This window comes from Falco naumanni, chromosome 4 (genome assembly GCF_017639655.2).
Source record: "Falco naumanni isolate bFalNau1 chromosome 4, bFalNau1.pat, whole genome shotgun sequence".
NCBI lineage: Eukaryota > Metazoa > Chordata > Aves > Falconiformes > Falconidae > Falco > Falco naumanni.
The window spans coordinates 3602192-3628703 of NC_054057.1; the positions used below are offsets into that span (position 1 = coordinate 3602192).

Below are 26512 nucleotides of genomic sequence, written 5' to 3' on the forward strand. Positions count from 1 at the left end.
CATTTAAAAGAAAAAAGCGACCCATTTCCAACCAAACACGAAATACATCTTCTGAAAGCATGGTGCAGAAAAGCAGGCCAAAGTTGGACATTGAAAAGAAATAAATAAAAAACAGTCAATGTGAAATTAATAACATTATAACTGCCTGCTATATAGTTTTATTTGAATAATCCTCTATATTAACATCAAAGCAGTTTATCTTGGAGAGAATGTATCTTAATCCACAAAGAGCAGACTTTTGCACTTTCAAATTATTTCCTGCTCTATGTTGCTGTAAATAGGGCACTTACGAAAAGGAACAGCAAGAAGAATCACAGAAATCGTGCACTGTGTGGTGGGGTCTTTCTACCTTTCCAGGTTATCTGTTTAGTTACTTTCATCTACTTACTCAAAATTTTTGACATTTAGCAGTTGGCTGATTTCTCTTGTCCAAGAGGGGTGGGGGGTGGGGTCGGAGCCGGGGGGAAAGCCAAGCAAAGATACATATATTATGGTGACAGAAGAAAATAAGGTGGCAAAAAATGGCAATGTATGATGACCTGCTAATGGGGCACAAAAAGACTTTTCTGAGAGGACCACTATATAGCAGTATTGGCACAGAATTTCAGACAAACAGAAAAATGCATAGCTGGCCAGAAAATGTTTGTTTTCCTCCAGACTGGACCCGGTAAACTGTATAAATCCTACTTCTTGCAGAAACCTGCTGCATTATCATGCGGTTGTCCTGACAGAAGAGACCAACTTATAAGGAAAAGTCCTACTTCACAGCTAGACGTGAAAGGGGAAGCACCAAGGAAGAGGGGCCTGCACTTCCCTTTTTCCTGCAAAGAATTTCCAGCTCACCAGAGGGACTGCAAAAGGACAGAAAGACAAAGGTGCCAAGAAGGCAGAAGCTCAGCCTCAAAGTCACGTAGAACTTCATGACACTAACAGGTTGGACAAAACTCAACTGTTCTGCCTGTCCAGGCTCCCGGCAGAGTCTCCAAAAGCATGGATCCCAGCAGAGGCAGGGACAAGCTGCGTGTGAGAGAGAGAAAGCAGCACATTGCTCCATTCACAATGGGCTTCCAATAAACACCGTTAGTTAGACTCCAAAGAGGAGGAATGAGTCTAGCATTTTATAGGAAATGCACCAAAATTTTCTAAAGAGCAGGTCTCAAATATACCCATTTTAGAAATAAGTATTTGTGAAAAGGAAAAAAAAAAAAACCACAAAACATTAAGCATATATTCTTGGATATGTATTTTCCTGTGTTTAGCAGAGGGAAGTTTTCAAGAATAATCTTTGATTGTTAATAACCTGTAAAAATTCATGGAGAAACCCCCCCGATTTCATCATGTAGTATTAGGGCTAGGAGGGAGTGTTTGCAGTGATGTATTCAAGTTGCAGTTCGTAATTTTTGATGCTGGCTGAGCTGATGTTAGACAAAGTCCACCTTTCTGATAAAGAGGTAACAAAGACTTGGGTCAGCTTATCCAGGCACAAATCAGTTTGTAGCAGTTCCTTTGTTAAACAAATCACCCTTGAAAGTTAAGAATCAGGTAGGAATTCACAGGATTTCCCTTCTGTAAACAGATGGAGGAAATCAAAAGCAATTTTTCCATCCCTCTCAAAGGAGAACCAAATGACTCTCCAAATAAGTTTTAAATGCACTTATTGCAAACAGCTAGAAATGACCACAGCCCAGCTTATGAGACAGAAGTTGTCTATCTCTGTAAAGCTCATAAAAAGCAGGCTCTCCATTATAAACTTCTTGCACTGGGGAGGTGGGGGAGCAAACAAACTTTGGTTCACAACATTGTTTAGCATAGGCATTCAAGTAGATCTTCAGAAGTTACCGGGTCTCCAGGCTAGTAACAAAATACCCATGCTCTCTCTTCAGTAGTGCACACTCCTCTTTGGTATCCTTTTTCGTAAGGCAGATGTCTTGCAGAGATGAAGGAGTCATACAGATGCATCTTTGAAAAAGAAGACAGCGTCACTTGCGTTGCCACAAACAAATTCAACTACTTGAAGGAACACACAGGAAACCTTCTTTTGGTAGGGGTTAGGGTAGAAGAGAAAGCACTAACATTTACTATTTGCTACAAGCAAGTTATTTTGCTCTTGTAGTTAGTTGTTAGCAGCCGTCAAGAGCTGTAATTTGTCTGTGTTGACAGAAAATACGGAATTATTGCTTTGTGAGTAATTCTGAGTAACAAGTAACAGGATGTTAATAAATCCTTCCAGGTAAACACAGCAGAAAATATAAATATTCATTCTGGAAAACAAATTTTCTGTGGCAGAAAATATAAATATTCATTTTGGGAAGCATTCTGGCAGGTACTAAGCACGAAACTTACTTGTTGACTGCGTGATGCATGAAACCTTGTAGGATGACCATATGCTTAAAACACAAAGGATCGTAGCTAGGAACCCGAAAGTCTGGATGAGAAAACAAACAAACCACAAATACTTCCAGAACATTAGATGACACATATTCCATGAATGTATGGGCAGTCTTTGTATATCCAGCTATATATTTTATGATGTTAACAGACCCCAAAAAGTTGTATTTCACTCCATTCTGCCAATATACTAAAAAATTAAAGATTTCTGTAGTATAATAGCAGCTTATGTCTTGTCAAAACAATGACTGAAAGATAGAGCGAGTCATATACAAGGAAGGAGGAAAAGCTGGACAGCAGCATAGAGTCTCACCTTCGAGACTTCTCGCTAGGATTCTGCCAGAAAGAAAAGACTTTTTCTAACACCTCTGATGACTGCTCTTTCACTGCCCCATTCAAACAAGTCTTTCCCTGCCATCTGCCAATAAACAAGTCAGGTAAATCTTCTAGTCTGTTTGCATCATCAGGACTAAGTTTCTGAAAGTAATTCTTTACTCTGGAGGAACTGTAATTCAAGTCCTGCTGCTGTGAAAATATTGCTGCCCACACTCAGAAGTCATGCCTCCCTCTCTAAAGCCCTCCAGCCAACAGAGGCAGAGAGTATCTTCCACGAAGTCAGCCCAGGACTCCAGCGGGTTTTTTCAAGTAATTATCTTGAACAGGGCTCTGCTCAGGAGCAGAAGGCATCAAAAGCCACAGACTGGGGTGAAATCCTTTAGACAACTTCTAGCTGCTACAACAGCCATTTGTCAGAACTGAATTGTCTTAAATCTTCCCCTGAACACATCAGTTCCTATGAGTTAAAGCAGGAGCCTTTGGTTTCAGCTCTCTGACAGGACAAATACCCACTTTAGTGGTGAGTCTGGAGTCTCACTACAGAATATTTTTGTTGGCAGTGTGTTATAGAACATTCACTGAAATGAGCTAGAATGTAGTTTACCCAACCCAGACACAAGCAAGGCAAGTCTGTACGAAAATAAAATTACAAGTAATAGATTTCCAATGCCCTATTTAATATATATATTGCAATTAAAAAAGTGTCGGGACTAATAAGCACAGTCTTACCGCTCCAGCCACAAGCCCAGACAAATTGTAACTCTTGGATGCTGCTACAATCGATGCAATGAGAAGCAGAATTGTGCCAATTAAATAATGAAGAAACTCCTGTAAAGACAAGCACAGCCTGCATCAGAAGGGAAACTTATCAGGAAAGCATTTAAATATGCCTTAGAATGAAAACAAGTTGGCAGACATTACTCAAACCCAGTGGGCAAAACACCGAGTCAAAAAAAAAAAAAAAGAAGCTAAAAATAAGTGAAAGAGAGAGAAAGAGAGAAAAAAACCACCTTACGGATGGATTTTGTACCATACCTGACTTTACATTCGAAAAAGGAGAGGGCCAATCTTCAGATCTACTAAAGTCACTGGAATAAGATCTGCTTACTGGCTACAGACACAATCCCTTCACTTCAACATAGCACATTACTGAGGGTGAAAAATGTCTCTTTACTGCATGAAATATGGACCTTACTTAAAGAGACAGTTCTGGAGGAAGGAAGAAGCCTTAAGGGCATATTTCTGTAGCCTATATGAAATGGCAATAAATGGCAGCAAACAGCATAAATGGAAAATCAAATGCTCCTACTTCTGATAGTCTTAGAAAGGAAGCAGTGGATCTACGGCTAGATTTACTAACAACTTACATCAACTAAGACTGGAAACAGGAGGGAAGCCCCGAAAAGCACAATTGTGCAGACAATGATAACCAACACCTAGGCTCCTAAGTCTGTAAGGGTGGCTACAGCTGTCCTGTGGTAAAACATAACGCCACGAGTTTTTCTGACAGAGCACCACGTTTAAGCTCTTCTCTAGTGTCACGAGTATCAGTCCAGGGGTCAATTCTACCTTGTTATAAGGATTTATATGTGGATTTAGATTTTGTATCCTCACAAACCTTATGGCAGCTAATACAGGTGTTTGCAAACTGAACACAGGTTGTTTCTTTTGCATGGTGGGGTGGGCGGGAGGGTATTATTCTGCTTACTTTATCTGCATTGCACTACCAGCATGAGCCAAGCAAATGCCCTGCATAAGGGAGAGGAGGGATTGTCTCAAACCAAAGCAGAGAGAATGCAGCCCCAAAAGGAGATTGTTCAAAGAAATCCCAAAAGAGAAATACTCTATCATAACATACCATGGTTTCCTTCTGCTCAGGTGTTTACCGAGCAGCTGAGGAGGAGCTCTGCCACCAAGTGCGCTCTGAGACTGCAACTCATGTAACCTTGCTCAAGTAATCAAGATCTCAACCCTTGCTTTTGCTAGAATAAATTATTTCTGTAAGGAGGCTTCTCTGGCTAGTCCGTGATGCAGCAGGCAAGTCCCTCGTGCCAGTGCCTCCTTAGAGACACCAACTATAGCAGTGTACGCAGGCCACTACTTCACAGGAATCTGAGGGATGGGCCAAAGTGCAAAAGAATCAAAGACTAAATTAGGTGGCCTGGAGAGTGCCCCTCTGGAGAAATACTTCGCGGCTTTAAAAGGTGTCAGTGCTGAACAACCTCTTGAACCGCTGCAACTTCACTGACTGCAAATCACACCCCTGGCTGCAAGGTAGAGAACCTGCCAGGAAACTCAGCCCAACACTAGCTGTAGTTTCCCAAAGTCTCTTCCAGGTCTTCTTCCTATTCTGTTCTAAAGATACTTAAACATGTGAACCTCCCAAAAAGGAGGTGGGTTGTAAAAGAGCAGCAGTGTTCAAGCATCACATCCCATAAAGCTATCTGAAGCAGAGCAGCCACCAGCTGCAGTGCCTTGAACTCACTAGTGACTCTGCAACATTTAGGAATGACTAAACACACAATAAAAAGCAAAAGCAGCCTATGTAGAGGTCAAAATGGCATAGTCCTGTTACAGCAATGCATACATTAAATGCTGCTTTGAAAAACTGTCATTTATTACCTTATTTCAATCCCTGCATCTGTGTTATCTCTGGATAAAGAAGTACTTTCTAGAGACACATAGTGGCAGTACACATTTAAAAAAATAAGAAGGGGCGCAAGGCTAACCATATTCTTCAGCTAAAAAAAATTTAATTTTTTCAATCTGGTTAGAAGTGGATGGATGGACAAACCTTTATCTTAGATCTGTAAACTACTTGCATAGCTTCCATTAAACTCCATCCAACCACTTCTTGGATTTCAGAATTCGTCTGTATCTCTGCAGCTGGTTTTCTCCATCCCTTTGGCCCTTCCTCTGTGGAACTAACATGTCACTATGCGTAAGGGAGACATCCCAAGGTGTTATTAAAATCTGTCATCCCACCCTAGGATGCAGAACTCTTCTGTTAGCTGACCTGACCCAAAGCTACTGAGGAAGTTCGGGTCTCACATTTTCTGTGCTGCTTGTTAATTCTCTGCTAGGACATAAGAGATGGATGTGCAGGGGAAATGTAGGAATGAGGCAGGAACATCCTGCAGGATATCCCAGGAATGGCCAGGCTATGGCAATCAGGCTGAGGCTCCTATTTCTTGCTATTGTTTAAGTTACCTATAAATGTACCAAAACTAGACACATTTGACTTAAATAGCACTCACAGACTTTATTTTGGGACAGGATGTAGGACATCAATTCTAATGCTATGATCTGGTTGGTAGTCTAGAAATCCCTTAGCTGCTATAAATGACCTGAGCTAGGATCCATCTGCTGAAGACTTGGTCATCGGTAGCTTCTTTTCAATTGTCTCAGAATAATGCTATTGCATTCCCTGGAGTAAATCTGGATTTTTATCTGTGTAAAGGAGGGCAGGATCAGATCCAAATCAGCTAAAAAAATTACAATTGCAGCATCTGCTGAAATAAATACTAATAACAAAAGCAACAGAAGGATTTGCATACAAGGCAAAAAAGAATTACGTGAAAGGCAGCCTATCATTTTGTGTCCAAGAAAATGGACTAAGTAATCAAGACATCAACGCACAAGAGAGACAAGGAACCCAGACCATCTAACAGGCTTACCGCAAGTGGCCAGCTAACGCAAGTGAGCTTCCTGTAGATTCTGAAAATGTGGATAATGTAGAAGAACAAAATCATAACCAAGTCGCACATGGTGACAATCTGAAAGTAGCTGTATGCACTGTAATCCGTCCATGGAGAATTATTTACACTGATGAATCCAATCAGCAATGAGATCTGAAAGGCAAAACGCACATTAAAGATTTTTACAATGGTGCTCAGAGGGCCGTGGAGATAATTTTAACCACAACAAAATGGCACTTAGAACCAAAAGACAAATATCTAATGTATATTGGATGGTCCCAACAAAACGGAGGACAAAGTAACGAGCACGGTAATAATGTTTTAAAATTTGCTGTTAAATGAGCTAAAACAGCCATTAAGAGCGGGAAAGAGCCAGCTGCTAGAAGGGAAGCAGCAGCTTCAGCCTGAAGAATCCAACCTGAAGAAGTCGCTATGTACAATACAGTATGTCTCAAACACAGAAGAGGCACTGAATGCCTGAAGTTGCACCATTAACTGAAGCATCTAAACCCCACTGGACCTTCAGAAGGAAATCACAGAACTCTGTAACAATGAAGGTGCCCATGAACACATGTACCTTTACTTCCACTTAGTGAGATTTCTGATGTGCAAAATCGGAGGACCTGCCTGCAACTGAGCTAAAAGTTTTACCCTTCCTTTTCTATCACCTACAGAGCAGGATTATTAGCAGACTGTAAGGTAGAATCATAGCAAATAACATAAACACTGGAGGAATTTATTAATTCACCCCATCCCCAATACAATATTCATGAAGCTTTAATATGTTATCATTGTCACATACAACTACAAAGCATTATTGTACAAGTTTTTTCAGTTGTAGGCTTGCAAAGGACAAAAGCTATTTTATTTTTTTAATCTAAAGCTATTTGTTTATTTTACTGATCTTGCTGCTTCTAACAGCCTGGCTAGCCTGGGTTATAAAAAAAAAAATATTCTACCAAGGATATACTCAAATATTTTCTTATTACAGACTTTGCCAATGCGTGCTTTCAGACACTATAAGTCAGCCAGCAGCAGTAATGATTCATATTTTAAGTGTTTCTCCAAGACATTAAAAAACTATCCAAGGAAGCCAGCACTTCAAGACTGCACCATCCTTTCCTGCACACTCACCTTTCAAACTCCTAACTAACGGCATCCATTATCAGAGTAATTTCCTTAAGATGAAAAGGGGGAAAAAATCCCAACACCCAAACAACATAGCTTAGATTTTCCCTGCTGTAATTTTAACTGCTTTTCACCCCTTAGTTCTAAGTTGACAGGCTAAACACATGCATCCTTAAGGGTGACCAAAAGCCCTATACACACAAGAACTTCACAAGAACTTGTCAGCTTTGCCAAATTCCATCCAAACAGTCACATCAGTGTCAGGTCAGTGAACCACCTCCAAAAGGTGGCTCCAAAGAGAAAAGTCAGTGCTACGGGATCCTTTCCCACACAAGTGGCTGAGCTGTTGTTAGATCTGGTCCAGCTCTGTTATTTTTACTATGGTAGCCCCAGTAGTTGACATTAGCATTGTAAGTGATGCTCAGTCCAAGCCAGTGACAGGCTTCTGCACTAGAGTAAGCTACATCTCGTCTCACCTTTGAAATAGATACACGGTAGTAAAGGTAGCCCTGTCAAATGCAGGGCTAGAGCATGCTCAGTGCTTCTGGGAAACGGAGGTTACACATGCCTTTGAAAATGTGTGATATTGCTCAGTCCCTGTCTCTTCAGACATCTTCCTGCCCTCTGGTTTGGCAGTGCAATATCATAGCAGCATCCTGCACGTTTAGTGCTTCTGTCCGTTCCGTACCTGTCTTCTGGGTCTCACGACCTAGCCACTAGGGAATCCTAAATGCACAAAGTCTTGCATCTTGTTCATGGCAGAGCTTTATGAGATGCTACATTTCTCAGAAGACAACAAAGCAATCCTCTCTGCAATTCAGCATTTAAAGACCTCTGCCCCAGTTCTTCAATTCTGAGATAATTTTAATGAAGTTTTGCCCAATCTGTGTCTACATATACCAAGTCTACATCAAGCTGTGGTTTCATGAGGGGCCTTTGTCACCTCCTTCTCACTCTGATTTCACTCCATGTCACGTGCTGGCTTCTACACTCATTTGTGCCGAGCCACCTCAGTGTACTAAGCCAGCAGAAAAGTGAACTACTAAGAAAAGCAAATAGCTTTACTCTGATTCCACCGTCACACAAGGCAGGTTCAGGTGAGCAAGGGAGTGTGAGGGAGAAGCTAGGACTGCAATGGGAAGGATAGAAAGGACTGAGCAGGCAGGATGGCAAGAGCCAGTAACCATGCTGGCTCAGGCTGCCATCCACCTCCCTTCCTTGAATCTTAATATCGGTTAAACAAGGAATTGTCTCACTTAGCTGTTGAATAACTTGAACAATCAGGAGATCGGCAGGTCATTTACCCTATAATCTAGGAGAACACCTGAAGTGATGCAAGAAACACAGCTATTATTTTCATGAGAATATGAAAACTAAATTTAATGAAATTTCATTCTATAGGAAGACTCAACAAGAAGTCACAGCAAGCATTGAATCTTGCTCTTGGACAAAGGTGAGGTGAGGACAACCCTTCTCTAACCATCAAAAGCTAAAACGGGTCTCCCTTATTCAGGTGTCTTCACAATAACCAGTTCTCAGTTTCAATTACACTAGAAGGAAGTGTTAAGTCACAGATATTAAATCTGCCTATTGGCTCATTTCATGTTTGAACCATTGACTTCAGCAACTTTTTTACTGTGTACAAAGGATAAGGAGGACTGGATCCTTGCAAGTACAACCACCAACTAAATAATAAGCAGTGGTAAAAAAAGCTTAATTTAAACTAGACTCAGTTCTTTCAACTTCATGGAAGCATAAAAGTGTTTTTTTTTCAGTTAAAAGGTACAAAAAATTGAGAATAAATATAAAGAAGAATGTGAGCCACCCAAGGACAAGGTCAGAAAATGTAACTGAGGTGTTCTACTCCTCAGAAATTAGAAGATACGGGTACCAACCAGGCAGCGAAGAATCTGCTCAGCTCCTAAAACAGGGAAGAAATGCAGATTTGAACAAACATGCTTTCCATTTCAAGTGTACTTCAAAATTAAAATAACTCCAATAAACATTAGTAAAGACTCTCCCTTCTTTGATTTCAGATGTGCCTCAGCACACAGGTAGGAAGAAATCACTGTGTGGTAAAGGTATTTCACAACATGAGATTTACATGGAATTTCTAAAGAGGGTTCTCTGATCAGAGGCAAGTAATACCATTTCACAGGACCGGTGCAAAGGGGACTACATCACCATTTTATATAAAGCTATACCATGTTTGCCACTCTATACTGCCTGCATGGTTAGCGGGTACAGTCAGAGTTTAAGACTCACCTGTTGAAAAAGAACAGTAACAAATGTAGAAAATAGAGCCACATAATATTATTTGTCCTTTAAAAGTGACGAATACCAAAGTTCCTTCACCAGATATTGGTTTATCATGATATACTGGGTGATGACTGTATTTTTTTTTCCCTGCTGGAATTCCTGTTTCCAGAGAACTTGAAATTGAGCGATAAAATGATTAATAAGTAACTGTTTGGGATACAGTTCAACATATATCTTGGAATTCACTTTGTGGCACAGACAGAGAGAGAGAAATGAATGGCAAAGCACTAAAACGATCGAGTGTTATGAGTGTTCTTTATGCATCTGTGCTCAGGGGAGCAGGTTAATACATCCTGAAAATAAAAACTAGAGGCACAAAAAAATTAGGGCACTGCCACTTCCATTTCAGTATAGTATTTCACAGACTGTGAGAGCTGCGGACAGGTAACCCACAGCCAGCAAGCCAGTCAGACCAGAAGTACAGGTCAAACGATAGTCAGTCATTAGAAGATTTCAATGTGCTCCACAAAAATATATCCAAGCTTCAGACCTGCATTACAAAAGGGGCGAGGGACACATTGCAGGACACTACCGTTTAAGGGCTTTCTGGTTTCTGAAGAGCAAATCAAAAGAACATATGCATCAATCAACTCCAAAGAAGGATTTCTGCATTTAAATGAAGTTCTGCATTATTACTCTCTTTCACAGAAGTTGATCAGCTTAAACTAATCCACTTCTTGATTTTCCATTGGACCAGATACTTGAAGTGTGTTTGGGAACACTGGTATGTATCAGGAACTATTTCACAGTGAAGCCAATGTGAACTAAAGGCAGTCAGCAATTGCCAGGAGGCACTCAACACCTGACCAGATGGAACAGACATCATAAAAGGAAGATGGTCAGTCTGCATTCTCTTCTCTATTTTGAGCTGGAGACGAGGCAACTACATCCTCTGTGGAAAATGCTGGCTCTTGAATAACACTGATGCAGGCTCCCAAGCCTAAGGTCCATTTTGATTTGAAGTGAGCACAGCTCTACCAAAAATGAAACGTAATTTGCTCTTTCTTGATATGGTCTTCCTTCCAAAGCCAACCCATGGCCTTTAAAAAAGGGTGAACAAGCACTGATCTTTCAAGGATGTTAATGGGAGATGGGAGAGGGGCTGGGATATCTGATCTTCACAACAAAGAAGGGCCAACAAAGCTGCTGGCTTTAAGTGATGAGGGTAAGGCCTCAAGGCCCTTTTCCCCCTGTACTATGACACCACTCGCTCAATGTGCCAGGCATGGCCCTGGTCAACCAGCTACACCTGATCACCACCTTCTCCTTCCATGTGTTTGGAAATGCTTTTCAGGAGGATTTTCTTCATCACCTTCTGAGTGCCTGAGGTGAGGCTGACCAACCTGTCGTTCCCTGGATCTTCCTTCCTGCCCATGGAGATGACATCAATCTGTTCAGAATGGCACGCCTTCCTTCTGTACCTCTCAGGCTAGAGAGGCTACAGAAGGACCGCACAGGAGTGACAAGTTCTCTTTCCCTGTGCTATAAAATGCTGCTTGAAGTGCTCCCTGGAAATGCTGTTCCTTTCTAAAAATCAGCTTTTTTCCTCCCTGTTTCTTCTTGTCCCTGTCAAAGAATGAGCATCTAAAGTCCACTGGTTGCTGATTACACCTAGTAAAAACCAAGGAAAACGTGTACCAAGACTTCAAGGAAGTCAGTCTTCCGCTGCAGGAAAATTCAACGCCTTCTTAAGGAAAGGAGCGGAATCGTGCCTTTGTATTATGAAAAGACTGTATACAGGAGGAAAATCTAACTTCCAGTTACTCCTAAGACAAGTGCACAGTGGAGAAAAGGCGCACGGCACTAGGCCCAGGTGCCACTGTAGTCCCGATCTCAGATGGTCTGAATTCCACCTAACTCCCTGCAGTTACTCTCGGCTGACTGCCGTTCTGCAGGTGTGATTAGGTTGCAGAGAAAGCTCAGCTCCAAACATCCTAGCATCACACGAGTGGGCTGGGCATGGTGCTGGGACCAAGAGCAAGCCAGCCACACAATCCTCACTCAGCCTCTCTGGTCCTAGATCCTCCTGCTGTTTCCAGTCCTGTTGTCAGACACATGGGCCACCATGAAACTGCCCGAGTGCTGCCTGCATCTCGGGGCAACAGCCTGGACTCCCCCTCACTAACACAATCGTGCTGGAGCGTACCAGCAAAGACGGAAGAGCCCAGGCCAAGCCAGCAAGTGCAAAGCAGCTTAATAGAGAACCATCTGTTCCAAAGAAGGGGAAGGCAGAACGGCATGCCCACCAGTCAAGATACTAGATACAATTTCCCTCACCATTCATTACCTAAGGGTAATGAAGGAACCGTAACACAAGAAAGGACTTGTCTTGCTCTCCGCGTACCCTCAGGCCAGCTGGCACCACCAAGCATTTTCTGATCATGTGGTAGAAGGCTGCAGTTTATCTGACCGCAGAACAATTTTACAACCCAGGAATCAACCTGTGCAGGTGCCTTTGTATGATCTTTTTCTGCTGTCCCGTTTTAATGGTTGCAATAAATAAAGCTCTGGCTTTATTACCAGTACTTAATTATTTTGTAACATTTGAATGGAATTCAATTTTCCTCAGACAGAGGTACCTGCACAAACATAAATGCACCACGATCTCCAATAGACAAGAACTTACTCCAAAGGAAAGGCTCATGTTCTGAGCGTTACAGACACATTTCCACAGACAAACACTGACACAACAAGGGAGGAATCTGAATGTCACTGGCTCTTGAATTCTGACCTCAGTTTTGTAACCCTCTTACTGTCTGAACTTCACTATCATGTACTTCACTGCTACAACTCCCCCATTCGCCAGATGAGTACTAATAAATTACTTCATATGCATTGTACTTAATTTTTTTCACCTTCAGAACACTTCAGACATGTAAACAAAGGCAAAAAATGCTGAGCACCACTAATAAACCTCTAGGTCAAGGTGACTGTTTTCCTTTATAGTGTGAATGACAATAGATACCTGCTAAAAAAACAGAAGCCCAACTCAACAATCAACAGATGACAGATGTAACAGACAAGCATGGGTGAAAATATGTGTGGGAATGACCCTAAAAGTTTGGTCTTTTAGGGGTTGCTTTTTGGTTGATTGCTGCCGCACCACACAAGATAAACAAAAATGAGTGTCCCAGCTCACTGTAAAATGGGAATTGGTATTTATTTCCTGAGTGTCACTTATTTACTTACAATAGACTTTCTTTATCACATGTTGCAAAACGACAACACACAAGACACTGCAAATAAACTGTTTCCTGACTGGAAGCATCACCTTTAAAGCTAAGGCTACTTCACTATTCATCCTCTTGACGATTCCTGACTGTTTTGTACTGTACATTATCACTCACCTGTATCCAGCTGTTCTTTCACAATTCTATTAATGACTGCAAAGCAAGGGTTACCCTTCCCCCTGTGCCTGTGCAACACCCTGCAGAGTGTGATGTACTGGGTGCAGTCGGGAGAGACAATTGTCTTCACAGCAGCTCATACGGTGCTGTGTTTGCATTTGTGGTAAAAACAGTGTTGGTAACACATGAATCTTTTGGCTGCTGCTGAACAGTGCTTGCACAGCAGCAAAGCTTTCTTTTGCGCTTCTCCCTCTATTCACCCGCAAAGCAAGTAGGCTTGCAAGTGGCCAAGATGTTAGGAAGCGACACTGCCAGGACAGCTGCCTCCTACTGACCAGGGGGATATTTCAGACCATGTGATGTTGTGTTTAGCGATAACAGCTCAAGAAAAGAAGGTATAAGGGGAAACGTTTGAGGCTATGGCATTTGTCGTCCAAAGCCCTTACACATGCTGCGGTCCTGCTTTCCCGGAAGTGGCTAATCACCTGCCTGCTGATGGGGAGTAACAAATGAATTCCTCTTTTTGCTTTGCTTTCATATGCAGCTTTCTCTTGCCTTATGAAACTGTAATTATCTCAACCCATGGGTCTTTTTGCCTTCCGTTTTCTTCCCATTCTGCAGGAGAGAGGAGTGAGTGAGAGGCTGGGTGGGTGTCTGGCTGCTGACTGGGGTTAACCCAATGCAGGTGGCCCACTCCTTGCCTGGGACTTCTGGCTACTGCAGTAATACAAAGAATGATATTAAAAATCTTCATTGCAGAAAGGAACTGAAAGTGGGTTTTGCAAATCCCAAGATCATATACTGAATTGACAGGCTGAAACTGCTGTCTTACAGTGTAACTATGAATAATAAATTTTCTTTTTCTATATAGAAATAATACGTGAGATGCCAGCTCAAGTACAGGGATGAAAGATAATGTCAATAAGAAGCAAAACTGCCTCAAGGTGCTCAGTGCCATAGAAACACTGTAACTCTTATCCCAAAGATAATGCACATATACTCAATACTGTGACACACATATTGTCATGTATAATCCACCCAGCACTGCATTAACTTTTCATTGAATTATTTTTCCATGCAATGTACAAACCCATTCTTGTTTTTCTCAGGGTATTTTCTTTTCTTTCGTGACTGCACTCCCCTCTGCTACTCTTTCCTGTAAGAAGTTGTACGATGACTTTTTGTCTCCAGTACCCCTTTCCTTTTTTTCTGCTCTTCATACCCCTTTCCTCTTTCCCCCCCCCCCCGGCATTAGACTCCATATTTCTTCTCCTTTATATCTCTCATTGTCTCTCATTCAGATTTCCCTCTATACACATGAATGCACCGTAATTCCCTCTTTTAATGTTTCCTAGCTATCTTCCCCAGTCCCTTGCACCAGGACATGCATTGCCATTAGCTAACCAAAACTTAGCACCGTTCAGGGAAAAAAGGACAGGCGACAGGATTCAGCATAGTACTATACCAGTACAAAGACTGTAGGCAGCAGCTCTGGTTTACCAGTGTACAGTTGGCAGCTGGCAATACCTGAAACGGCTTTTTCTTTCCATCCTTCTCTAACAATTTAATGCTCTAGCAGACAGAAACAGCTTTGGGTTTTTTTCCCTGGATGCTGTAAAACAGCATTGAGAAGAGATCTCCATTGCACTTGCTGGAGCACTGATGAACATTGGTACTGCTTTAATGTCCCTCCTCCTGAATCTGAAAAGAGGACCCTGAGAACTGTCCATGAAAATGATAAAAACCGGTGATTTCCACTCTCTTCAGAACTCACCCCAGTTCTAGTGCAAGTGATAGTACAGAAACTGTCTGTCTACAGATCTGGAGCAAGGGACAGCACTGACTCATATCCAGTTTTATCACAGCCTTTAAAAAACCCAATATAGTAAGAGCTAAATGCTTTTTGTATTTGAATGAAAAAAAGTCAAAGTTTCCAGCTTGTGACACCAGCCAAGATAGTAAGTGGAATTTTCCATCCCTAAGGGAGCCAATCGGGATAACCATGCCCCAGAAAAATGTCACTGACCGCAGCTGTACATTTCCGAATGTTACACCTCAACACAGCGAAGCAACACCCATGTATTAAGTACATATTTCTGGACAGCATAAAACAAATTTTTTTAACAGCTTCCCAAAACAGAAAGATGAGTGAAGCACCAGCCAAGGTTACCACTGTAGTTCATGCAAGACTGGTTCAGCTAATTTAAGCAACAACGTTGCCTGCTGCTGTAATCGAGATTTCCTTCTTCCAGGGCGGTGTTGGAAATGCGAGCTGTAACAGCCAAACCCCTACTAGAAAAAGAAGATAAAAACCCCAGTCCATTTAAAACTTCACTAATGACAGATGAAATCAGCTGCCTCCAAGTGCATGGTTCTGTGAAGCAGTCAGTCTTTGGTTGCACAATAATCGCTCAGCCTCTGCGTCTGAGCAGATTTCCTTCTTGTCTGGCTGCTTTGCTAAAATGAGGAAGCTGTCTGGCCTCTGATAAGTGATTTCTCTTGTGCACCACCATCCACAGGCTATTTATGGAAGATAAAAATTGTGGGAGGGCAAGAAACGGCGAAATAATCTTATTCAGACCCTCTATATCTCAGAGAAGAGGACAATTCTAAGTACAACCAAGTGGTATTCTTTATCTACTAATAAGAAGTTATCTATCTGCTCAGACGCAGGCCTCAGTGGTAGGAAAGGATGTGGGGCAATCACAGAACCAGCATATGAATGACATTACTAAAGAGCCCTTGTTACAGGGTGTTAGCCATGATCATGAAAAAGGCAATTCTTTGTAATGACTAGCTACAACTAAGTCCTGCCTACCAGTGATCACAGTGTGCAATACTTCAATCCCACCACCGCCAGTTTAACTAGCTCCTTACTTTAATCCCCATAGCTACCTAGGCCACCATTGCACCACACTGAAAGAAACTATACAATCCCATACGTTGTTAACTGAAAGCTAAGGAGTTTACAGTTATATGACAAAGAATATATCATATTCTTATCAGGTAGTGAATTAAAAAAAACCACAAAACCCAAACCACAATACAAGCCTGTTGCAAACAACAAACTCATAATTTTGTTTCTTCTCTCTCCAATCCAATATTAACATTGGATTGTTTTAAACATCAACTTTCAATTTAAAACATTTCAACTGAAAAAGCATTATCAGTAAGTTTTTCCAATCTACATTAAAGATGCACACAACACTCAAAATACTGCAGTAATTGAGTAACGTTGCACAAGTACCATATTCAAGTCACAGACAATTCCCAAACTCACTGCAAACTCAAAACTCATTGCAAAACAGTATTAAAGGCACAGCTGACTGTTGGCATGTCTGCGAAGGACAGCAACAGAATCTTAAACAAAGCAAATGTCCTTGCAGAGTTTTAACTCTGGGAAACACAGCTGCTTTCTCTCTAACTCTCAAGGGGGTGTTTATATCTTTCTAGACACCTGCAGGGACTGAAGGTATTACTCTGGACAAAGCCAGGAGACCCTTACGCTTTGTAAGCATGTAGCTTGTCCATTATTAATAAGGAACGACTCCTCTGTACAGGCAACAGTCCCCACGTAACAGCTAGCCTGCCACCCACTCCAGTGGTCTCTCCCATCTCAAATCAAGTCATAATCCCCAAATCATGGATGAACCTGCTGTTTCAGGTAAAAGCAGGGACACACCCCCTGTAATTAGTTTTCTCTGCAGATGCACAGATACAATCACTGGCTCAGCCTGTGCTCTGTCCCCTCCTCCCAGGTAAGGTATTGGTTGTGGTGCTCATTGGGAACCTGTCCCCCACACCACCAAGCCAACTGCCCGTTTAGAAAAATACTACCCGATTGCTGCAAAAAGCGTGCATGCATGTGGCTCCTGCTGTAATTCACTCCACTGTAGAAGACCATATATCTTGCATGGTAGGGAGAATCCCTGTATCACAACTCAGATCATGGTAAGTAAAAACATTGTAACATCGCAAAAGCAGCAACAGAACTCACCAGCCTTGACTCTGGAGAGGGAGCCCTCCTTAGGAGCAAGAGCTGGCCCACCTCACCTGCCATATTAGGTGACTGGGAAGAAGAGCTCCTCGTCAGAGCAAGGCACCTCTGAAACCACTGCTCGGAACCATTCTCAGATACATTGTTTGGGTTCTTTATATTGTTTGCCCTTTAAATAGTCAATAAAGTCTCATATTGCCAGTAATACACAATATAGAAAGAGCTTAACCCTTACTTGCGAGCTATAGAGCTCTTATAGGTAAAGTTCATGGCTGTCTAAAAATGGATTTACCAACCATGCAAGGTAATACCACCTACAGAGAAGGAGCCCACGCTGGCTGAGCAGCCAAGCCTGGCTCAGACTGGCTGGCTGCTTGAAGCCCAGGGTACACACTGTTTGTTATTAAAAAACACCCACAAACTGCACAGCAAGCTGCAAAGTTACTCCCTTGACCTGGCTATCCAATACATATCCAACAGCATACAGCTACTTAAAACTCAAACAGGAACATAAAACGTAAAACCAGTGCCTCATGGCAACAATCATTCTAGTAGCCTATCAAATTAGATGCACAAAAATTAAAAAGCATGCAATCTCATCTTCCTGAAAGTTGTTACTGAGATAAGGAGCACCTTGTGAACTGCTCAGTGAAGTCTCGATGCCTATGCCTGCTAACCCTCAGCAAGCAATCTGTTCAGTCACTCACCCTCACACATGCTGCTCACAACACTTGTTCTCACTGTCTGAGGCATTTACGGCTTGACTGATTCAAATCCTCAGTTAACACCTGCCCTATCTCTCCCCGCCCCAGAGAACACCACACTGACATCTGGCAGTCGCACAGACAGCAGTTAAAAAGTTTGTATCTGTCATCTCCAGCGAAGGCTTTGTCATCCATGGCAACAGAGCCTTGAGCAAGGTCTCCTCAAATAAGATGACGACTTGTTTACATCACCGAAGTCCATGTTGTTAGCTGTGGGGGCACATCACAATTCCTATCAGGAAAAAACAGGTGAGAGTTCCCCAAAATGCTAAACGTCAGGACAGTTTCCAGACCAACTGGCATCATCACAACCTGATCGCTGGACCAGACCAGGTCTCAGCATACAAAAGAACGACCTTTTCTAAAGGCAACACTTGACGCTTGGCAAGGTGCCAGAGGAGTGAAGGGTGATGAATGAGGGGGGAAATGAGAACAGATGAGATTCCCCAGTGGCACTGTGGATGCTGACAGCTTTCTCTGACTGCCTGGAGGCTGGCAGGCCTCTCAGACACGCTGGGACAACACCCCTGTTTCTACTGGGAAGCTTCACTCAAGCAATCTACAAAAGGCTCAGTTAGCCAGCGGGTGACAAGCAGCAACTGGGGACTGTGTTTTTCCCAAAGAGATATGAAAGCTCTCAAAGTGGCCTTCCCAGAGTGTGATTACAGACTGGCAGGAAAGTATGCTGATGTTCTGTAGTTCTGCAGCTGCTGCTGGTCACCTCAGGTTAACAGCATACTTCTCCCCCAGCAGTCTGTACTTCTTTCTTGAACTCACTAATGGCATTTAAAAAAAAACACAAACAAACAAACAAGAAACCACCAAAAACATTCTAAGAAAATTGCCCCTTGAAGCAGCTTCTCAATCTCGCCATCACTGCATTTCCATTTTCCATAAGGGAAGCTGTGAGCAAGAGGGGAAGCTGTAAGCATTGCAGCTGCTGCTATTGTTGCAAGAACAGCAGCCAAATCTGCTTTGGCTTCGAAAGCTGCAGTCACCTAGCTTTGACCAGTCAGGCGCACCTGTACTCACCATTACATTCATCTGATCACCAGCACTGCAGTGCAGGGAGCTGTTTCATGATGATCCCTCAAGAATCAGAGTTATGCAAAAATGAATAAGCTCACAGGTGGGTGAAAAGAAATCACAGCAATTTTCTGTGTACAGAAAGTAGCAATTTCTGGCTGCTGTATACTTTACACCTCACCACAAAACAGGAGGACAAGACCACAGCGGACATGACATGACAACAACGCAAAGGAGACAACTCAGCCGCAGTACTGAATGAGTACCTCACAAAGCCTCCCCAGGGAGGGGAGCGGCGGAAGCGCCCACAGTAAGCAAATACTGTCTGGCTCTGGGGGGCAATACTCCGCTCCCCCGGTTATGCCGAGCAGGTACCCGACACAGCCTCATGGTCAGGCATGCTGCCTTCACTGAGGTACCGCCACAGCTCGTCCTGGATCATAGCGAGACACAACATGTTCCAGCATCTACAGCCCTGACCCAGGGAAGGATGCTTGGCATGATGGCCTTTATCATTTACAGGCTCTGAGCAGATGGAGACCGCGCTTAGAACTGATCCCCTGGTTTCGGTTTCTCTGTGGCAGGAGAGGACGTTCAAAGGGATAGCATCTCCAATGAGAGTGAAGACAGGGAATACACCGCACTTGCACATCTTAAAGAAAAGTTACAAAGCAGTAAGAATCCACACTTCACCCCATCTTATTATTGTGGACACCATGCACATCCGATTAAAATTTTAAAAAGGCGTTTGCAAATTTAACTTTCTGTAAAGCAAATGTGCAGGACACCACTGCCAATACTTCACTCTGCTCTTTCAAGCATACTAAACACGTCTCAAGAGATACGGTAAATTTCTAGGCTTCATTTCCTTTTTTTTTTTTTGTTTTGTTTTGTTTCAGAAAATGTATTTGCTAACCCTTGTTCAACCACCTCTATAGAAAGAGCACTACATGCACTCAGGTTGCCAATGAATGTATTGCAACAAATTGTAATGGACGGGTCAGATGAGCAATGAAAAACAGCTCCAACTATGTGCTTTTAGGAAGCCTCTTTTAGGATATAAATAAAACATTCACTGACACATTCAAAGCAGAAACTCCCTGGTGTTTAACAATGACTATAACCACCTTTTTACAAAATGTAATGGAGTTGATTTTTCAGACTTCTAGAGCAGTTTCAACATCAAGAGAAATCACTAGTTTCTTTTTTGCTGAAAGAGACAGAAATTGAAACAGATGGTACAAAACCTTCCCCTGACCAAGAGCAAAAAGGACTACATTCTCAGCTTGTGGTTTGAAGCACATGGAACCACTTCAGGCTTATGTAGTTCCTGCCCTTATATGCCAGGCACTTGCTCTTGATGACAGCACTCTCTATGGCTGCACTGTTCTCTAAAAACTCTTAGGGAAAAAGAAAACTGAAGGAGAGCTGAAGCAAAGCTGCATCAGTTCCCTTGTTTGGTTTACCACGTAACCTTGTGAACAGCTGCATCACTGCAGCTGAGAACGGCTGCGTGGAGGCAAGGCAGAAATGTAAAATTCCTTAAACTGGTGTTGCTTGTGAAGTTTTGTCTCATCAAATGAAACTGTGTCAGCCTAGCACCAAGCACTTCTTGGTTAACACACAGAGAACATACTGTTTGCTCCCAGCTCTTACGCAAATACCTGGGCAGAAACTGTAAAATGGCCACGCAGAGCAGAGGCATGGAAAAAATACAACTGGCCAGGACAGCCTGTTTCAGTGATCTCAAAGTGGAAATAACAGGATTTCCCAGACCTGTTGGTTTTAATTACTAGGCTTGGACATTCCTCACTCAAAGTGTTCCTGCTTACTTTGGAGCCATCTAAGACTTAGATAATTTTTTTTCTCTCTTTCCTCAGCATCCCAAGCAAGGTCCTTTTACCGCAGCTTCTAGCAGAACAACAAAAATAATGAGCAGCTACCACACATAGCTTTGACTTTGGCATGAAAATAACTATGTTGCTAAAAAACATGTCCCATTTCTTACTGCTTAGCCAGTAGTTTATCACAGAGTTGCAGACTGCAGACACCTGCACATTCTTGGGGTGGTTTTCCTCAATTATTATTTTCTTTGGAAACGTAAAAGCCTCCTGCAAGCTCAAAATAAGAGATCTTGTATAGTATACCATGACATCACTGACAGCTATTACAGCATTATCTTTCATGTTTGCTGTTATCAGCCAGATGAAAAGTCAAGCAGAACACAAAACTGTTTGACTCTAAGCTTTGTAGTTTAGCATACAGCAGCTTCCACCAAGCTTGTTGCTTCTGGTTGCTATTTTCCTTTGGAAGAACTATAAACAGAGTGAAAGTAGAGGAAAGTTGAAAGCACAGTCTACACAGGACCCAGAGACATGCTTACAGTTCAGCATTTCTGCACATCACCAGAATCCCTCTCTTCTGACTGAGCAGCATTATTACCATACAGGCAAAATCATGCATCACTGGTGCATGCTGCAAACAATTAGATGTTTTTCTTCAATCACCTCCATGGACACAAAGACATTTCAGGCTCAAGATCAAGTTAGAAGATTGAGTAGCTCTCAAGTCATTCCAAGCATCATTTGCCTTTGTGAATTTCCTTTTCCTGTATCAATGGTTTTGATTAGGAAATGTTTTCTTCCACTAACAGATTTTGATTTCTTTTCATATTTTAACAACTTCTGAATTTAGCTCCCCAGTAAATTTGCTTGGTATCATCCAACACATTCAGAAATTGATCTTGGCTCCAGCAACCCAACTACCAGAATTTTCCAGCTTTCCATGTTAGACATTAATATTCTCTTGAATACTATTATTTAACCACACGTTAGTATACAAATAACCCAGAGGGGTTTCAGCACACTTCAAAGTTACTCAGAATTACAGACTGTCTTGTTGGTGATTCACTTGTAAAGTATGTAATTGCTTTTGTCAAGAAATACTTTGGAAATTAAATATATACTCAGCAGAAAAGCTTAAACTATTGCCTTTGCATTTTTAACAAGTTAAAATGATGTTAAGTCAACTTTTATTGAGTTTAGCCTTTTTTACCTTGCAGTTGTTTGTAAGTACTTTCTTCAGCCTTGAGAAGATAATTCTGATTTTCGTCTTTTCTGCATGGAGGAACTGCTCTTTCCTGGTTCGTAACGAGCTGAAAGAATCAGCGCTGTTTTCAGCTTAAAACACCTTGTATTCTGAGGCTGCGCTTACTGCGCCGGAACTATCGTCCTCTTAGTAACAACAGTGTTACCTGTTGTGTGAACAATCGCCTTCAGTCTGAACCATGGTCAAAGTTAGCTTGGCCCAACCTAAAGGAGGTGAAAGAGGGGCAAAAAAGGCCATGGGCCACCTCTGACCCTCTCAAGAGTCCAGAAACATGGAAGAGTCCAAGAGTTTGAGAAGCCTGAGAGAACTCGCCAAGCTAAGTAAAACAGGTTCCTAGAAAGCCCTACAATAAAACAAGCCAGCAGTAGCACGGACACAGAGCAAACGTGCTTCAGATGAAATCAGCACAGTTAGTGTGGCATACCGAAGATTGCCTCGCGTGTTGATTTTGCCAAGCTGGCTAAAATTCAAGTTATTTAGCTTCTCTGGTGCACACTGATACACACCCACTCACACACTTACTTAGTACACTGCTGCTATAGAACCAAGATGGACACAATGGGATCCTGCATGTATCCCCGAGAATATAAGAGATCTTGGCAAAACTGCAAATACAAAAAAAAAAAAAAAAAAAAAAGAAGATAAAAAAAGGAAAAGTTATATTAATCACCATCAAGTTAAACCAGTTGAAGCGGGTTAGATGTTGAAGATACTTCATAACTTCCTGTTAAAATCACAGCATCAATTCAGGCTAGATTTTGGAAATGAAGCCCCTACTAACGTTAGTGATACTCACGCATAAAAGAACAGCTTTCAAACCATCTTACTGCCATGTAAAATCCACAAATCACAGAACTATGTTTTCTCCTCCATTTTCTTATCAAAATATTTACAGACCATTCTTTAAACATTAGAAAGCCAAGATCTCAATGCATAAAATGCTTTATCTTTTCAAAGCTATAGTCATTTTATAAGATTAAAGAAGTTTTCCTGCAAAAGAGTAGAGGAATTTGTGTAGGTTTACAGGGAAGAAACACATTTTTTGCGTCCTAATTTCATTCCATGCCAGACACCACAGCACGCAGAACTTGAAGAGAAAGCACTGGCAGCATTTAGATATCAGCAACGATTCAGTAATCACCAGATTGTAGACAACCTCTTCATCTTGTCCAAGACTGCTGAATTTAGTCCTTGTGTTACAATCTTTCTTACAGAAGAACAGCTATAACATTATCTTTCACTTCCTCTGTATGATTTTCATGGCGCACGGTTGTCAACCATTAGAACTATTTCATGCGCATACACATACAATTTTTTTTTTTAGCTTGCAAGCACTGCAAACAGCCCTTAACGTTACAGGAAATTCCTTCTTGTTCTCCCTCACATCCTTTACTTCTTGGTAAAAGGAATTAAGGAAGAAAGAGAAAACAGGAACAGTAATGTTCCCTCTTCGTAACAACCACAATTCTGAGGCCCAGTACGCAATTTAGCATGATATATGCCTAACCCAGAAGACCTTACCTTTGTCCTCTGCCAGCACAATGGTTCTCCTTCTTAGTAAGACTGCAGTCCCACCAGCCACCTTAACACTAGCGCAGGAATGTCTACAGATGTAGCATAAAGAATTCTTTCCTAAAAGATACCGCAAACATTTCTTACTAGGAGAACTAAACAGTAATACAAATGGACCGATGGGTATAGTGGAAATACTGTGTAAAAAGAGATAAAGGAGAACTACAAAAATATTTAGCTCTCCATATTTTATTGGGTGCACAAATTAATCTAGAACTAGCCTATTCTGGTTATTCCTACACATCGCAGCACAAACATTTACTTTTCTTAGGGTGTTATTCAAGAAGACAACACTATTGTGACACCATATTAAACGAAGTTCATTTGCCCAAAGTTCCTTGGATACCTGAGATAACTTCTACTGATGTTATCTGCAGGCAAGCTGGAAAGCAGAAAAATGTAAGAAGGTGAAGATGAAAGCGTGCTAGGGGAACTAATTTACATGATTTTAACTTCTGTTAAAAGTGACTGCAGAAAGCCACTAGCTTGAATTCTGACGAATTTGATATTTAACAGCATTGCTAAAATATTATTTTATATAAAGTATGTGAATTATGATGTAAACTATGGAGATTTACACACATTACATAAAAAATGTAAAGTACACACACACACTTCATATGTGCATCAAAACCTGAAACTTCAGCACAAATAAGCACGGCTGTGCTAGCTGTAAGAGTCACACATCATAGCTGCAAGGACACCACAGCAGGATGGGCAGCAGAGAGGACTAGGTATTTCTAGACCATAAAAGGAACTGTTCTTTCCACACTGGTGAAAGCAAAAGGGTAAGAGCTGATCAGCAAAGGACAATGCAGACACATGCTCCAAAAAAAAAAAAAAAAAAAAAAAAATTGTCTTCTGAGAAGTTACTCCAGGTCCACACGATAGCTTGGGAACAACCCAAGAGAAGGCAGCAGACAAAGGTTTGTACCGCTGCTGACCAGAACTCATACTGAGGGGCAGCTGCGGGGTCTGAGGAGCGCGGGTGCAGGCAGCCATGCCCAGCGCACCGGTGCATCTCTCCTACCCAGCCTCACCCCTGAGGTCACCTGATGGCTGTCAGTGAAGCAGAAGAAACTGGGTGGCTTTTAAACTTTAGGACAACATCATTCCTAACTTCTAATGTCAGTTTAGGACTCTGGATGCTAATAACTGACACAAGTTTTAAAAAAAAATTACTAAACAAATAAAGGCGGGGGGAAAACAAGGCACTGGGGTTTATAAAAAATGAAGGCAACGACTCCAGCACAAATTATTGTCAGGGGCCAAGTTTTTGTGGGATGAGAACGTATGTGAGGAGGTATCACCACAAGTTGTCTTCCTTGCTCTTCCCTCGGCACTGTTCACTGCCGCCACTGGGATTAAGCTGACAAATCACTCCACGGACAGCTGTGTGCCACAGCAATGACAGCGCTTATCCACCCGTCAACCTCCGCATCTGGATGGAACAAAATTTCCTGCACCGCGTCAAGTGAAGGTATCGGCTCCAAACCTGGCAGCGCTCCACTACTGATCACTTTCGAGTTTCTGCCTTTCGGCCACACATGCCCCACATCCCCGGGGTCAGCGCCTGGCGGTCCCCGACGGGCAGGGCGCGGCCCCCGCCCCCCCTACTAGGCCAGCGCTGTCCCCAGGAACTTACGCGTGCTGAGGAACGCGGTGCTCCACCGGAGCGCCATGTGCCCTCGCACCACGGTGTGCCCGTTGTTATTAGCAGCAAAGCTGTTGTCAATGCTCACCGGCACCGGCACCGGGGTGCTGCTACCACGCAGGGCGCGGAGCGAGCCGGGGCGCCCGCCGCCGCCTCAGGAACGCGCCCAGGCAGCCCCCGGCGGCGCGGCCCGTCCCCGCACCCTGCCCCTGCCCCGGAGCGAAGCCCCGGCGGCCCGAGCCGGACCCCCGCACCCCCCGACGACGCCCGTCAGGCCCGCCCAGCGGCGGTGAGCGCGGCGCCCCCGCGGGCCGAGGGTCCCAACGGTCCTAACGGCCGCCCCCGCCCCGCTCGCCCCTTACCATCTGGGCCACCTTCAGCATGCCGGCGCAGGAGCGGAAATAGGCGCCGTCCATGAGCTCCGCGTCCGAGCCCGCTGAGGAGGCGGCGGTGGCGGCCGGCGGGGCCGCGGGCCCCCCGCTGTTCACCCCGGTGCGGATCACCCGCGCCCCGTGAGACATGGCTCCCTCCCGCGCTGCCCTCGCCGCCGCCCGGCCCGGGACAGGGGGACGGGGGCGGGACGCCGAGCGGCGGCGCCCCGGGGCCGACGGGGGCCGGGCGGAGCGCGGCGCCTCCCCGCCCGCCCTCGCTCCCCGGCTGGCGCGGCCGCGGGGCGGGGGCCGCGGGGGGGGGGCGCGGCGAGGCCGCGGGGCTTTCCCGCCGGGGGGGCGCCGCCCGCGCGCGGGGGAAGCGGGCCCGGGGCCGCGCTCGGGCAGGCAGAGGGTGGCCGTGCCGCCGCCCCCCGGCGCTCCCCCCGCACCCTCCCGCAGCGGGACGCCCGGCCGTGCCCGCGTCGCGGCTGGGCTGCGCGAAGACGGAGGCCGAAGCGAACGTTCCCCGGCGGGGCGCGGGGCGCCCGGCTGCCTGCGGGTCCCGGGCGGGGAGCGCCGCGCTGCACCCGGGCCGCCGCGGCGGGCGGCTCCGCTCGGGGGCGGGAGAGCCCTCGGCGCGCCGGGGTGCGGGTGACAGTCGCGGCGGGGGTCCAGCTGCCGACAGCGTCTGCCCACACAACGTTTATTCTCCCCCCACAACCCCAAAGCGTCTGGTTCGTGATCCCGTAAAAGATCAAACATTCGCGTTAAATGGGCTGCGACGGGTAAAACTGTAACGACCGT

At 43.8% G+C, this 26512-nt stretch overlaps 1 protein-coding gene across 1 annotated transcript; it reads right to left on the bottom strand.

Moving 5' to 3' along the window:
• Nucleotides 1-1914: 1914 nt before the first annotated feature.
• On the bottom strand, nucleotides 1915-25951 carry CMTM7 (CKLF like MARVEL transmembrane domain containing 7). The gene is made up of 5 exons (XM_040589425.1): nucleotides 25700-25951; nucleotides 6402-6575; nucleotides 3454-3552; nucleotides 2344-2425; nucleotides 1915-1959 (listed from the first exon to the last, which is right to left on the bottom strand). The coding sequence occupies exons 1-5, from the start codon at nucleotides 25856-25858 to the stop codon at nucleotides 1946-1948; spliced, it is 528 nt and encodes a 175-aa protein (XP_040445359.1). The 5' UTR covers nucleotides 25859-25951; the 3' UTR covers nucleotides 1915-1945.
• Between the last annotated feature and the right edge of the window lie 561 nt (nucleotides 25952-26512).

What these genes read in the sequence shown, in the direction of transcription:
- CMTM7 (XM_040589425.1), bottom strand. Translation starts at nt 25,858, where the DNA reads ATGTCTCACGGGGCGCGGGTGATCCGCACCGGGGTGAACAGCGGGGGG. An exon ending in TGCTGAAGGTGGCCCAGATG is followed by an intron (nt 6,576 to 25,699) that starts GTAAGGGGCGAG and finishes TTTGCCTTTCAG; the next exon opens with ATCTCATTGCTGATTGGATT. An exon ending in GCGTTAGCTGGCCACTTGCG is followed by an intron (nt 3,553 to 6,401) that starts GTAAGCCTGTTA and finishes TTGTCTTTACAG; the next exon opens with GAGTTTCTTCATTATTTAAT.